Raw genomic sequence first — 14,277 nt, 5'->3', positions numbered from 1 at the left:
GTTCTTATTTTAAATCCCGACCGGCTCCGGTGACATTGGGGGGAGTTGGGGTGACCTAAAATCTTCGAAAATGCTTGAGTAGAGGGATTGGGATGAAACTTGGTGGTAAAAATGATCACGAGTCCTAGATACATGATTGACATAACCGGAACGGATCCTCTCTCTTTGGGGGAGTTGGGAGGGAGGGTTAATTCTGAAAATTAGAAAAATGAGGTATTTTTAACTTACGAAGGAGTGATCGGATCTTAATGAAATTTGATGTTTGGAAGGATATCGTGTTTCAGAGCTCTTATTTTAAATCCTGACTGGGTCCGGTGACATTGCGGGGAGCTGGGGGGGGGGGGGGGCTAAAATCTTGGAATACGCTTAGAGTGGAGGTATCGGGATGAAAATCGGTGGCAAAAATAATCACAAGTCCTGGATACGTGATTGACATAACCGGAACGGATCTGCTCTCTTTGGGGGAGGGGGAAAGGTTAATTCTAAAAAATTAGAAAAAATGAGGCATTTTTAACTTACGAAGGAGTGATCAGATCTAAATGAAATTACATATTTAGAAGGACCTCGTAACTCAGATCTCTTATTTTAAATCCCGACCGGATCCAGCGTCATTGGGGGGGGGGGGGGACTGGAAATCTTGAAAACGCTTAAAGTGGAGATATCAGGATGAAACTTGGTGGGAAGAATAAGCACAAGTCAGAGATATTTGACAGAAATAACTGGACCTGATCTGCTCTCTTTGGTGGAGTTGGGGGGGGAGTAATCTGGAAAAATTAGAAAAAATGAGGTATTTGTAACTTACGAGCGGGTGATCAGATCTTAATGAAATTTGATCTTTAGAAGGATCTTGGGCTTTAAAATTTTCACTTTAAATTCAGACCAGATCTGGTGACATTGGGGGGAGCTGGAGGGGGAAACCGGAAATCTTGGAAAATGCTTAGAGTGGAGAGATCGGGATGACATTGGACGTGAAGAATATGCACAAGTTATAGATATGTGATTGATATAATTGAAACGGATCCGTTCTCTTTAGGGGAGCTGCGGGTTGTTAATTTGGAAAAATTAGAAAAATTGAGGTAGTTTAAGAACGGGTGACCGAATCTTAATGAAATTCGATATTTAGAAGCAACTGATGTCTCAGAGCTCTTATTTCAAATCCTGACAAGATCTGTTGACATTCGAGGGAGTTGGTGGGGAATCGGAAATCTTGGAAAACGCTTATAAATATCGTAGATACGTGATTGACGTAGACAGACTGGATCCACTGTCTTTGGGGGAGTTAGGGGGTGGGGTTCAGTGCTTTGGCTAGTTTGGTGCTTCTGGACGTGCTAGGACGATGAAAATTGGTAAGCGTGTCAGGAAGCTGCACAAATTGACTTGATAAAGTCTTTTTCCTCGATTCGACCATCTGGGGGACAGAAAGGAGGGGGAAAATAGAAAAATTGAGGTATTTTTAACTTACGAGTGGGTGATCGGATCTTAATGAATTTTGATATTTAGGAGGACCTCGTGACTCAGAGCTCTCATTTTAAAATCCCGACCTGTTTTAAGCGTCTGATTTTCCTTTTAAAGCAATTTTTTTTTATTCTTAGAATTTTGTCAGAGCTCATACCATATGAGCTCTTGACTCTTGGCTCTTCCGACCTCGTCACAAGTGCCATGTGAGCTCTTAGCTCTTGTTTATTATTGCCCGCTATCCTGAAAAAAGATACCTGCCTAGTCTAAATAATCTTCTTTGTCAGGTTTTGTCGTCTATCCAGTAGCTGTCAGAAAGACTGGATCAAATCATTTGAATTAAAGACTGATATTCGTTGTGAAAGTTGTTGTTCAATACATAGTTAGAGTTTTCGGTTAATTCCTAGGAATTCTTACTAAAAAAATTCCTGTGGGTCTGTCGGAGGCAGCAATGGCTGGGCTTATATGTATGCATTTATTGGCCTATATGTGCTTTGGAAGAGTAAAACTATTATGCAACAATTTAAGTTAGCAAACTTAATAAATTAACTGTGTCTACTGAATTTTTAGTAATACATTTTATCATCCGAGGTGTTTAATTTGAACTCGTGCACACTTGTTCTACTTCGGCATTATCATATTTTATTATGAATTTGGTCAGTGAAAGATGGCGCTGCTTGTGGAGGGAACATTTTCACCCAAAAATTTAGTAAGTTATAAAAGTGTAAGATAAAAAAAAAAAATATGAAGATCCTGCAGAGCCCTACCGTAAAACAAAAACAAAAAGATTCAGAGATATATGGAGAGATACATAGATTCAGAGATTTCTTAATAAGAGATTGAGAGATACATAGATTCAGAGATTTCTTAATAAGAGATTCAGAGATATATAGAGATTAGAGATATACGGTCAAGATGGATATTTCGCTAAATATTGGTAAAACCATCGAAATGACGGTAAAATTTATGGTGCTATATATTTGGGACGGGGGATTCTCCCCTTCCTCTATGAGTGATGTATCTGATTTTTGTATATAGTAGTTTCTTTTAAGTTGTTTTTAACGTCCTTAGTCCAGTAACTCCCTTCCTCGCCTGGGTCTTCCTCCAGATCCACATAACGCTTTCAACCGTTATTTCTTTTTAGAGTTGTTATGAAATCAGCCAAATTAGAATGGTCTTTGGGAGAATTAAAGACAGCGTTGTCTTTCTTAGAAGAAGGAATCCATAAATATCCCAATTTTCCAAAGCTTTACATGATGAAGGGACAGATTGAAACAGTTCTTGAGCAATATTTGGTGGCCAGAGAAACATATAATCAAGGGGTATGTATAATCCACGATTGTGGCGTGCTTGTCACCTGCCGAAAAATGCTAAAATTGTCAGAAATATAAAGTTAATTTTAGCATTTTCTGAAAAACCTTATGTTGTTAGTAACCAAATAATTCGCAGTTGATAATCTGAAAATCCGTACATGAATTTGGTTTATGGTGTTATGGTGGCTTTTAATTATGGCTTATAATTTATGGTGCAACCATGCCTACCTTTTAATAAAATGTTTGAAGTGGGAGGGGCACTGAGGGAAGCCAATGGCCAATGTTTATCAGAAATAATTTTTAATTTCTTTCAAAATCAAAGATTTGTTATTATTATTAGTAAAACACTTATTCCACTTTGCATTGATAGTGTTGAAAGCTGACGCTTGGAAAATCTACGCATTTTACATAGTGATATAACTCTGAATTGGAGACAAATTAAAAAAAGCCTTTTTTCCACTGAAGCTAAAGAGCAACATTAAAACTTCAAAAAAAAAAAACAGAAAATTATTCCATATATGAGGAGAGCTGCCCCTTCCTTGACCCTCGCTCTTTACGCTAGAGTCTTAAAATGTCTTCAAAAATACTTGTTATTCACATTCAATGGCTCTTTTCTTTCAGGAGTCGTTCTTAAGGACATTCAATATCAAAAATTTCCTTTTAAGACTTTCAACGTCAATTGATAGTCTGAAAGACAAAGGGTCCATGAGCAAAATTTCTCAGCACCAAAGGAAACCTCCAAAGCAATTTTGGTATAAATTGATTGGGGCACTTGGATGTGCCAACAGTTCAAAAAGCTAACTAGAAGCTATTTTAAAACAAAAGAAACTTATAATCTCTTACTAATTGTTAAGCAAAATGATGTCTAATCAATGTAAGTTAAGAATAAATAATGTGCATCCTTTGTCCGCAAAGATTTCAATCAAGGCAGCTCCAAGAAACTTCCAAAGCTATCAAATTATTCAGGCATACTTCTTTTGAGCCAATTTCTAATGTTTTCCAAGCAGGTATACTAGAATATTTTTAGGGACTGTCTTCTCCTAAACTTTAAAAGGAAAATTCCGCTTCGTTCAATTAAAAAACAAAATTTATACTTTTTAATGATGTAAGTTTAACTAAATCTGAATACGTCTATCTCCTGTATAAAACCGGAACTGTAAAATGGTTTTTCTAAGCCTTCCGAGAAAGTAGGTGTGAGTTTTCATTTTTGTGTCGTTTCCGATTTCTTATCTAAGCTAAACAAGCCATGGTGAGACAACCCAATCAATTATGTGTTGTTTAAAAAAGCTGGTAATTGACCAGACAATGTGATTCTTTAAGGTATTGAACGACCTTAATGGAAGGGGGACTGTCCCTTCCTCAACCTTTGTTCTTTACGCTAGAGTCTTAAAAGTCCTTTAGGGTTACTTCTCATTTTAATTCAACGACCCTTGTGTTTCAGGAGCCGTTTTTAAAGGATTGTGACAAGAAGTCAAACTTTAGCCTTCTTTAACTCTTAGTCAAACTCTTAGCGTTGAATAGGACTCAGAATCGTGCTCAAATAATAGGAATGGGATATCCAAAAACTAGAACAAATTAAAAAGAGACTGAAAGTCCAAAATTAAAGTTAAACAATTTGTGTCAAAATTTTAGATAGGTACACAGCACCTATGCATTTGTTCAATCCCTAGAAATAAGGAAAGGGTTGGGATAGCAGTTATATAACAACTTACAGAGGTATATTTTATGAGCTGAATTCATTCATAAATGTTTGCCTCACCTAACTCAGCTGCTTTCCGGAATAGCAAGAAGCCCTTTAGCCAGAACCCAAATCAATCAATTTTGTTTTGATGCGATTAGTGTGACGCTATTTAATTTTATTTAATGTTAAATGTGATATTATTTAGATCATTAATCTTGGTTGAGATGTTGAAACAAGGCTAAATATTTTTAACTTTTTCTGAAATTTTTCATTCGAGTTATTTTTTTCTTCTTTTCGTCTTCATGTAAGTGTTTTTCCTATTTAAATTTGTGTTGTCCCTTTTAATTCTTCGTCTCTGCTGATAATGATTAGTGCTGATTTGGTAGAAAAGTATAAGTATTTTATATAACCAATACAGTATTTGGTCATATAATGGCCAAGACGTTAACATGGCACTGACATGATGGTAAGACAGCTAACCTTAATGATTATGTTACTGTAAACTGAAAACTGGCAGGATTAATTCAAGATACTAGGATATGTAGGAGTGCGGTTATTTATGTTAAAATAAAGATAACCATCTAGTAATATTTTGGGTCAATTTAAAGTTGAAATATAAGAAGAGTAACTACTTTCCAGGGAGCTATAACGATAGTAGACTCCAGGGTGGGAATTTCACAGACATTCCAGGAACAGTTGAATACTAAACTGGAGAGTTGAAAATTTGACAATTTAGGAGATGGATGGAATAATTTTAGGAAAATAATGCGTGAAGTCGCTGATGGTGTCTTAGGGAAGAAAGTTGAGACTGCGGCTAGGGATATTAGTGAAAAAGCTTTATGTTTAATTGAGAGGAGAAGGGGCTTGTACAAGAATTATCCGAGTGACAAATCATATGAAAACTAAGGAAAGTATTGAAAGCATTAAAATATGAACTAAGGAGGTTTGAAGTGGACGCTATGGATAAAGTTGCCGAGGATATGGAAGATGCAGCTAGACGGCATAATAATAAAATATTGTACTGGTATGTTAATAAACTGAGTGGGGGTAGTCAATCTAGACTTGTCCTAGTTAAAGATAGGGACGGGGTCACAATTTGTGATAAGGAAAGAGTTAAAGAGAGATCAAATTTTGAGAATGTGCTAAACCGGGGTTGAGATGCAGGAAAAGATACAATGGAGAATGAAGAAGTTTTTCACACCTTGGATGTGAAGGAAGATTTATTTTTGTGTGGAAGAATTTTTGATAATACCAAAAGGTTTAAAAAATAATAAGGCCCCAGGTGCTGATAGCGTGGTAAATGAGTTTCTTAAATATGGTGGTTATCAGGTTAGAATTAAGTTACTGGAGATTACGAATATGATTTTTGAAGAAGGGGAAGTATCTAGCGATCTTAGGAAAACCCAGATTAAACCTCTGTATAAGAATGGTGATAAGTGTGAGTGTGGTAATTATACAGGCATTAGCCTGGCTTCAGTAGGTAGCAAATTATTTAGTATGATGAAACTTTTTAGACTTAGAGCTGCTGTAGACAAAGTGATAAGAAAAGAATAGTGCGGTTTTAGAAAGGGTAGAGGATGTGTTGACTAAATTTTTATTTTTAAGTTAATAATTGAGAAGTGCCTAAGTCATCAAACACATTTCGTCGACAGTTTATAGATTGTATGAAAGTGTTTGATTCAGCTGTTAGAAGAGCTTTAGCGAAGGTTTTATCCTTGTATAGTATACCAGACAAATACATTAAGGTGATTAGCGTTATGTACGAGAATAACACTTCTGGGGTTAAGATAGAAAGTGAGGTTAGTATTGGATTTCGTATTATTGTAGGAGTTAAGGAGGGCTGTGTTCTATCCTGATTTATATGATGATAAGGAGCACAGGAAAGGCAATGGGAGAACTTGGAATCAAATGGGGAAGTAGGCTAAAACTTTTCTTAACTTAAATTATGAAAACTATCCTGGACTTATATTAAGCTGATTGTTCAAACATCCTAGATGAAAGTATGTGCAAAATGAATAAACTTATAGAGGTTTTGCGAATTCAGGGTGCTAGAATAGGTTTGAAAATTATTGTTAAGGAGACTAAGTGGCTAAGGCTAGAAATAATTGAGGATGAAAAGGTGACGTTGGGTGAAGAAAAGCTCGATCAAGTGGACAGCTTCACGTATCTCGGTATTATTAATAGTAAAGACGATGGGTGTAGTGAAGATATTAAAAGTAGAATAGCCTAGAACCAAGGTCTTTTATCACATTTGAAAAAGGTCTAGAAGAACAGGAAGATAAGCCTGCGAACGAATGTTAGAATATTGGAAGCTATGTTGATGACAGTGGTTATTCATGGTTCTGAAGCATGGGTGCTCCGAAAAACAGAGGAAGATTTGCTCAATATTTCCCAGAGAAATTGCCTACAGAATGTTTGGGTACCCGACTGACTGACCGTATTTCAAGAAGTAGGCTGTACGAAAAGTGTGGTTCAATCCCGCTTTCTATTGCTATGATGAGAGAAAGGTTGAAATGGCTAGGCCACGTTCTACGGATGAAGGATGACAGATTGCCAAAGATTGTTCTTGGCTTGGTGCTGCGGTAAATTGTTATTATTAGTAGCAGTAGTAGTACTAGAAGCACAATGTTCTTGTCTCTCTGTGCACTCTGTTGGCGCCTTTGTTTTTTGCTCTTTTGTTTATTTTCCTCGTTATTCATTTTAATTTATACATTCATCATGCTAATGGATATAAAGGTGTTCAGACTCCCTTTCAAAATGGGGCTTCTGGAATTTACTATTGAAATTACTTATTTACAAATTAGATTACTGATTAATTTACTTACTACAGTTTACCCATTTAAATAACTTACTGAATTTACTAATTTAGACTTACTGAGTACTAATTTAATTTACGATTTAATTTATTTGTAGACGAAGAAAAACCCACATTCTGTACCTCTATGGATTTTATTCTCGCGCCTTGAAGAAAGACTTGGAAGTTTAATTAAGGCCAGATGTGTGCTAGAAAAGGGTCGGCTCAAAAATCCACAGTCGCCAGATTTGTGGCTTGAAGCTGTAAGAATCGAAAATCGATCTGGAAATAAAGATATGGCGACAAAGCTTATGTCAAAAGGTGACCTTAGTCTCATTTCAAAATTAATCTTAATTCAGTTTAGAATTTGTATTGTTAGTAATAGCAACTACAGTGGAGGACCATTTTTCACTCTAAACTTAAATGCTGGATCACGACAAAACAAGAATATATCACATATGTCATTTAAATGTCATTTGATAATAATGTCATAGCATTTGTATTTCATATAGCCGTTTGATATTGATATGAAGTCATTTGAATGTCTTTTGATGACAAAGAATTAAACAGCTCTCTGCAATGTCCCAGTGGCTAGCTAGTTCTGGAGAGCAAAAAAAAGAAATCGATGCAGAATATCATGATAATGAGCTATTTCCTTGTCTTTCAAGTAAATAGATTTTCTTTGTTGTTCAAATACAGTGGCTGTAAGTTTCTTTTATAGGGGTGTCAGACAGGGTAGTTCTAATGTTATATTTTGGAGTTCAATCTGACAGTATTTTTCGAAATTACGCGATATTTTATTTCTTAGCATTGGACGTGACCGTCTCTTACTAAGTTATCGCCACCATAGCAACCGTGATGTCATTTCAAACTCATCTAGCTGTTTAATGACGATATCATGTCATTTGACGATGATGTCATTTGATTTCTATCTACCCGTTTGCGGATATTGTCATGGAACTTGACTATGATTTGAATCACAGTCAAATGGCAACTCAAATGCAACTTGAGGATCATCTGCAAAAGTATTCTCATAGCCCAGTTTTCAAGGTGTTTTTTTTTCCTTTGAAAATTCTCTCGTTTTGTCTTTGCTAGTTTCAAATAGCTAAATTGTAATACTACTATTTAAATGTCATCCTTGTGTAATTTTTTAATGTCATCTTCTCATTTTACATAGTTGAATTATCACATCTTGGACGCGATCATATTCCAGGCTTGTTTGCAATTTGGGCTGTGGTTAAAATTAGTTTTACGTTTTGATTTTAAGTTTCGTGAAATTAGTTGATAAGTTTTTTTTTTTTTTTTTTTCTCCGAAAATTTATCAATACTTATGTTCAAGAGTGTTTTGAATTCGACTTCGACCTATAAGAGTATCTCAGTCGGTTAAAACAATTTTTTTACTAAAGAGAAATATGGTTTTAATTATATGCTAACATAGATGTAAAAAACAAAAAAGACAATTTTCTATGTCTATACATTCTTTATTGGGGGAGGGGGGCTAAGTATCAGGCATATGTAGCAGTATATGCCTGGTAGATCCTTAGATCTAATAGACTCGAACTCTGAAACGCAAAGGCTTAGCAGCTTCGAAGCCGCTTACAAGAATGCAGAAGTCTGGAATTCAATAGCGTTAGGTTTATTTCAAATTTGTCTTGAACTAAATAGTATTTGAAATAGTATAGTATAGTACTGAGTACGAATAATAGTAATTTATATATTATAAGTAATACGCTTATAGTATTGCTTAGTGACTTATAGTACAAGTAATATAATGTATTTGAAATGGTATAGTATTGAGTACGAATAATAGCAATCTTTATAGTATAACTAATACGCTTATATTATAGTATTGCTTAATTACTTAAGTATAAGTAACACAATCTATCTGAAATAGTCTAGTATTGAGTTCAAATAATAGTAATTTTATTGTATAAATTTTATACAAATAAATGTATCGTACAAGTAAAGTGTAGTATAAATAAAAATCTACCATGAGTAAAAGTAATACGAGATCAATTATGATACTACTTGACGATGTCACAGGACGCTTCTTTGTTGAAGATGAAAGTTAACGCTAATAGATTGTCAGTTATGACAGTTAATTTTATAAAACCATCTCCCTCTTTCACAAACCCCATTCCTCCCAAAATCTCTATCACATGTATTAAACTACTTGGGGTGACAATTACTGCTGACTTGAAGTGGGACGCCCATGTTCAGAACATCCTCAAACAAGCTTCCCCTTCGTTTCCCTTCTTAAAAATAAATAAGTTGGCCTCTCAGGGTTCCTTAACATATTCTCAGTACATCCAAGCCGTAGAAATCTGTCAACAACAAGGCAGACTAAATTTCTTAAAAATTGACCATGCAGGTGGGAGATCTGTCTCCCATAGAGATTCTTACCGTTCAAGGTGGCAAAGGTTTTTTCCTTCCTTTCTACACCTTCTCCTTCCAACTCCGCTCAATCACTCTTGACTGCAGACTCTATGAATAATGAAATTATCGACCACTGCATATCAGAATGTAATGTGCCTTCGCTATGAGATTTTACTTATACTGACAATAAGCCAGGGTTAAATAATTTTTTTTACTGATCAGGGTATTGTCTGAAAAATCTGACAGGTTGAAATTAGTGCCAGCTAAATCTTGGCATCAGTAAAATTACATTGTCAGTAAGTCTTCAAGTCTAATACCCTCCAACCTTCCCTGGAAATCCCGGTAGACCACACCTTTATAAAAAGTTTTCATCTGGAAATTGTCAGTTTGATATTGAAGTGCGTAGAAGCAAAACAGTTTCAGCAATATGTAGCCGCCCATTGTAGAGCAGTGGAAAGACTAAAGAGCAATAAAATGAGGCCCCAATAGTTGGAACTGGAAAGCTCATAGTCCTACTGAAGAAGATAAAAACAATACAAACTTAAAAGGAATAAAACAAATCAATAAGATGGAAGCCTAAAATATAAAAAGAAAATGAATTTAAGCTAGAAATGGCAGGTCAAAGAAATAATATACAATAGTTACTTCTGTACATAGAAAGGGTTGGAGGAAATAGTCAAATTAACTAAAAACCTAAAAACAAATACAACAAATATTCACGACCTAGCTGGATGCAAAGACAAAACCTTGAATCTACTCTATCTAAAAAAAAAAAAAAAAAAAAAAAAAAAAAAAAAAAAAAAAAAAAAAAAATATCATAACCAATCGAAAGAGAATTCGACCAGCAGGGACTAAAATCTATGTCTCGAGAAACAATCTCCTTGAAACTCTACTAAATTCATTTAGCTGATCAACTGCCGAAACAGCCTGAGGCAGAGCTTTGCACACCAGATAACCAACATATCTTATAGAGAAAAGAGATTGTTTTGTAATAACCTGTTGTCACTGAACTACCTACGCTGCTTTAGTCGGGTAATAACGGAAATTGTCATGAGTAAACATTTCACTAAAACATTCAAATAATAACGCGCTTATATACATAAATGTAAAACAGCATTGTAAAAAATGGAACCTTGCCAGCTCACGGCAATATCCACTTCGTTATGACTATGTCGAACAGATATATCATGGTTATTTCCGGTTTGAACACGTTTGGCATTATTTTGTAGATTTCTAAGGGGATGAAGTTGGGTTAGAAACGCAATTGACGATGCAATGCAATTATATAGAAGATATGGAATTTTAGGAATTTGCAAAAATAAAGTAAAAATAGGGTTACAACTATGAAAATCAAGACTTAATTGCTTATGACGAATTAAAGCCTTTTAAGTAGATTCTAAGCTCTTAATACAAACACTCAAAACTTAATTTGTTTTTTTTTTTTTGTTAAAGCTATGCAAGAATGCCCTACTGCGGGAGTCCTTTGGGCTGAGAATATATTTATGGCCCCCCGACCTCAAAGAAAAACGGCCAGTGTTGATGCTATCAAGAAATGTGAACATGATCCACACGTTCTTCTTGCTGTTTCCAAGTAAGTCGAGTTTCTACTTTCTGTAGATTCTATACTATAGATACTTATACTCGAGATTACTATAGATACTATACTCGAGATTCTATTTTTCTACTTTCATCATCTTTATAGTCGAAGTAATTTCTCTTTTCTAAACTCATCTTCTTCTTCAATAAATAGCCCATGGATAACTTCTTCGGAAAACATCAAACAAATCCTTCTCTGTCTTTTGGGGCACCCACGCCTCAGAACTATACTTGACCACTGTCATCCTGCATCTTTATATTGCAGACTTTGCAATAAATCTTACCATAGGGAAATCATGTTGAAGAGGATAACTGGCTAAGGTTTTAGGATTTGAATTTTTTTTTGTTATGAGTGGTGTCTTTTTGGATCAAATTGTTGAACCTTAGTATTTTTTGTCCCTTTGTTGTTCTTTTATTGTTCGTTTTTTTATATTATCTAAAGTTGTATTTTGTTCCTGAGCTTTGTTTGTAGACTGTATTCTGTAATGCTATGGTCTGCAGGCTTTTTTGCAATAAATCTTATCTATCTTATCTATTCTAATTTTGGCTCGCAGCCTTATTTCCCTATCCTCCCAAACTCTTTTTTAACTATTAGAAACCACCCCTGGACCTGGGTTATTTTACTTTTTACCGCTTCGTCACCTTTTCATCTTCACTCATTCCTAGCCTTAGTGACTTACTCTTCTTAACATTTATTTCCAAACCTATTCTAGCACCCTGACATCGCAAAACCTCTAAAGATTTAATTCATTTTGCTCACACTTTCATCTAGGATGCCTAAATTCACAGCATAATCTATACTCAGTAGAGTTTTTCTCCCCATTTGATACTGTGGTTTTCCATTGCCTTTCCTGTGCTTCTCAAGACAAAATTCATCAAAATGATCCATTTAAAGGGTGATAAAACATAACCGCGCTTAACTCCTGGTTCAATACGAAACCAAGCTGTTGACCTCATTTCCTACCTTAACTCTTTATTCTCTTTACGCAGCATTAGTCATTTCAATGTATTTGTCTGGTATACAATACAAGGATTAAAGCTTTGCTAATGCTCCTCTTTCAACAGAATCGAACGCTCGCTCATAATCTGTAAAACTCAGGACCAAAGGTGTTTGATAATAAGTGACACTCAAAGTGTTCAACACTTTGAGGGAACACTCAAAGTGTTCTGCCCATCTCTTTTTAACTTTTTCCTTATCACTAACTGTGATGGACAAGTCCAGATTGACAACTCCCTCTCAATTTATTAACATGCCAAAACAATATTTTACTGTTATGCCGTCTAGCTGCATCTTCCTGATCCTCGGCAGTTTTATCCATGGCCACCACTTCACATCTCCGTAATTCATATTTTGAAGCTTTCTCCTTTTTTCTACATTCTTTTTATTTTCATATGATCTATCATTCAGATAATTCTTGTACAAGCCCCTTCTCCTCTCAATTAGACATAAAGCTTTTTCACTAATATTCCTAGCTGCGGTCTTAACTCTCTTCCCCAAGACAGTGTAAGCAACTTAACAAATTATTTTCTTAAAGTTATTCCAACATCTACTACATTGTCAAATTTTAAACTATCCAGTTTAGTATTCAATTATTCCTGTAAGTTTCTCTCAAATTCTTATCCTAGAGTCTATCAACATTATAACTTCCTGGGAGGTAGTTACCCTTCCAAAATTTCGGCTTTAAATTTACCCAAGACACTATCAGATGGTGGTCTTCACTTTTAACATTAATAACAGCACTCCTATGTACCTTAGTATATTGTATTGATCCTTCTAGTCTTCGGTTTAATATAATAAGGTTTGCTGTCTTTCCATCACGGGAATACAATGTTAACTTATGGGCCATTTTATGACCAAACACCGTATTGGTTATAACTAGATTGTTGTACCTACAAAATTTCAACAGTCTGTTGCCATAGGTCTTTTCTTTTTCTACACCAAATTTACCTTGGTTTGGGATACCATCTATTCCTATTTCCATCGACCTGAGCGTTAAAGTCTCCTAATAAAAATACCATGTTTCTACCGGGGACCCTGTCTATTTACTCCTGTAACTGTTAGTACAGTTTATCTGAGTCACTAGTATCTCCATCAGTCCGTTCTGCATGGGTATATACTACTGTAACTGCTACCTTGAACTGTTTAGTCATAAAATGAGCGATTATTGTTATATTATTAATACCCTCCCATCCTAAACAAGACTTAGCAGCTTCCTTATTCATCATGAGCCCTACTCCCTGTCTATGTACACCAACCTTCCTGCCTGAGTAAACGAATTCTATATCACCGTAATTCATGCTACCTATCCCTGCGACATGATTTTCCGAAGCTCATAATAAGTCTAGTTCGAATCGTCTGAATTCATCAGTCAAAATGTCGATACGATACTCATTTTTTAACGTTGTAACATTCCAAGTTCCAATTTTCAAGTTCTTTCAATTATTGAAATTATTTTGACCTCAGGAAAAGCAATGGTCCCGGATAAAAGCGAATGGTGCTGTATGGGGACCAACAAATCTTCCCAAGTCTACATCGAAGCGCTTAAACCGGCTTAGAACCGGACAGTAAAAAGTCCCTGGGACCCTCCAATAGAATAGAGGCTTTGTGCAATCCTGGGTCCATCTTGGTCACAACAAGGTTTTCAGCTCTTGGCGATGCTCTTCTATCAACAAGAGTCGAAATCCTGCACAGAAAGTCTCAAGCTTATTACCTCTGACTCATTATATACTCATGCCTACAAATATTGTGCTACTACGAGTTGGCAACCCATAGCTAGGAAGAGGTTTTTTAGCCTGAAAACTCTCACCAAAACAGACCAAACCCAGAAGAAATATTCATTGATCAAAATCCTGTGGGAATGCTGTGTTCTTTACTAGGCTATAGTTTCTTCAAGGGGCGCCACTCCTCAAGTGGGAATAGAGTCGACCGAAAGACCCCCAATCTTGCAGTTACCCCAAAAGGGTCGAGGCAGCCCTTTGCAGAGCTGTCAATAGATCTGGATCTTCCGCTCTGTCGCATCCTATAGAGGATCCTCCCACGATTGTGCTCTATATCACCATGC

General features: G+C 35.7%; 1 protein-coding gene across 1 annotated transcript in view; it reads left to right on the top strand.

Annotated features, from left to right (window-relative positions):
* LOC136036454 (pre-mRNA-processing factor 6-like) overlaps positions 1-14,277 on the top strand; it is a 91,123-nt gene that overhangs the window by 59,205 nt on the left and 17,641 nt on the right. The window contains exons 13-15 of the mRNA XM_065718693.1: positions 2,600-2,777; positions 7,363-7,564; positions 11,072-11,210. Coding sequence (XP_065574765.1) covers positions 2,600-2,777; positions 7,363-7,564; positions 11,072-11,210 — 519 coding nt within the window. The remainder of the gene's footprint in view (positions 1-2,599; positions 2,778-7,362; positions 7,565-11,071; positions 11,211-14,277) is intronic.

Source organism: Artemia franciscana, chromosome 15, assembly GCF_032884065.1.
Source record: "Artemia franciscana chromosome 15, ASM3288406v1, whole genome shotgun sequence".
NCBI lineage: Eukaryota > Metazoa > Arthropoda > Branchiopoda > Anostraca > Artemiidae > Artemia > Artemia franciscana.
The sequence above is the reverse complement of the archived record's forward strand: the minus strand, read 5'-3'. Positions and strand labels throughout refer to the sequence as shown.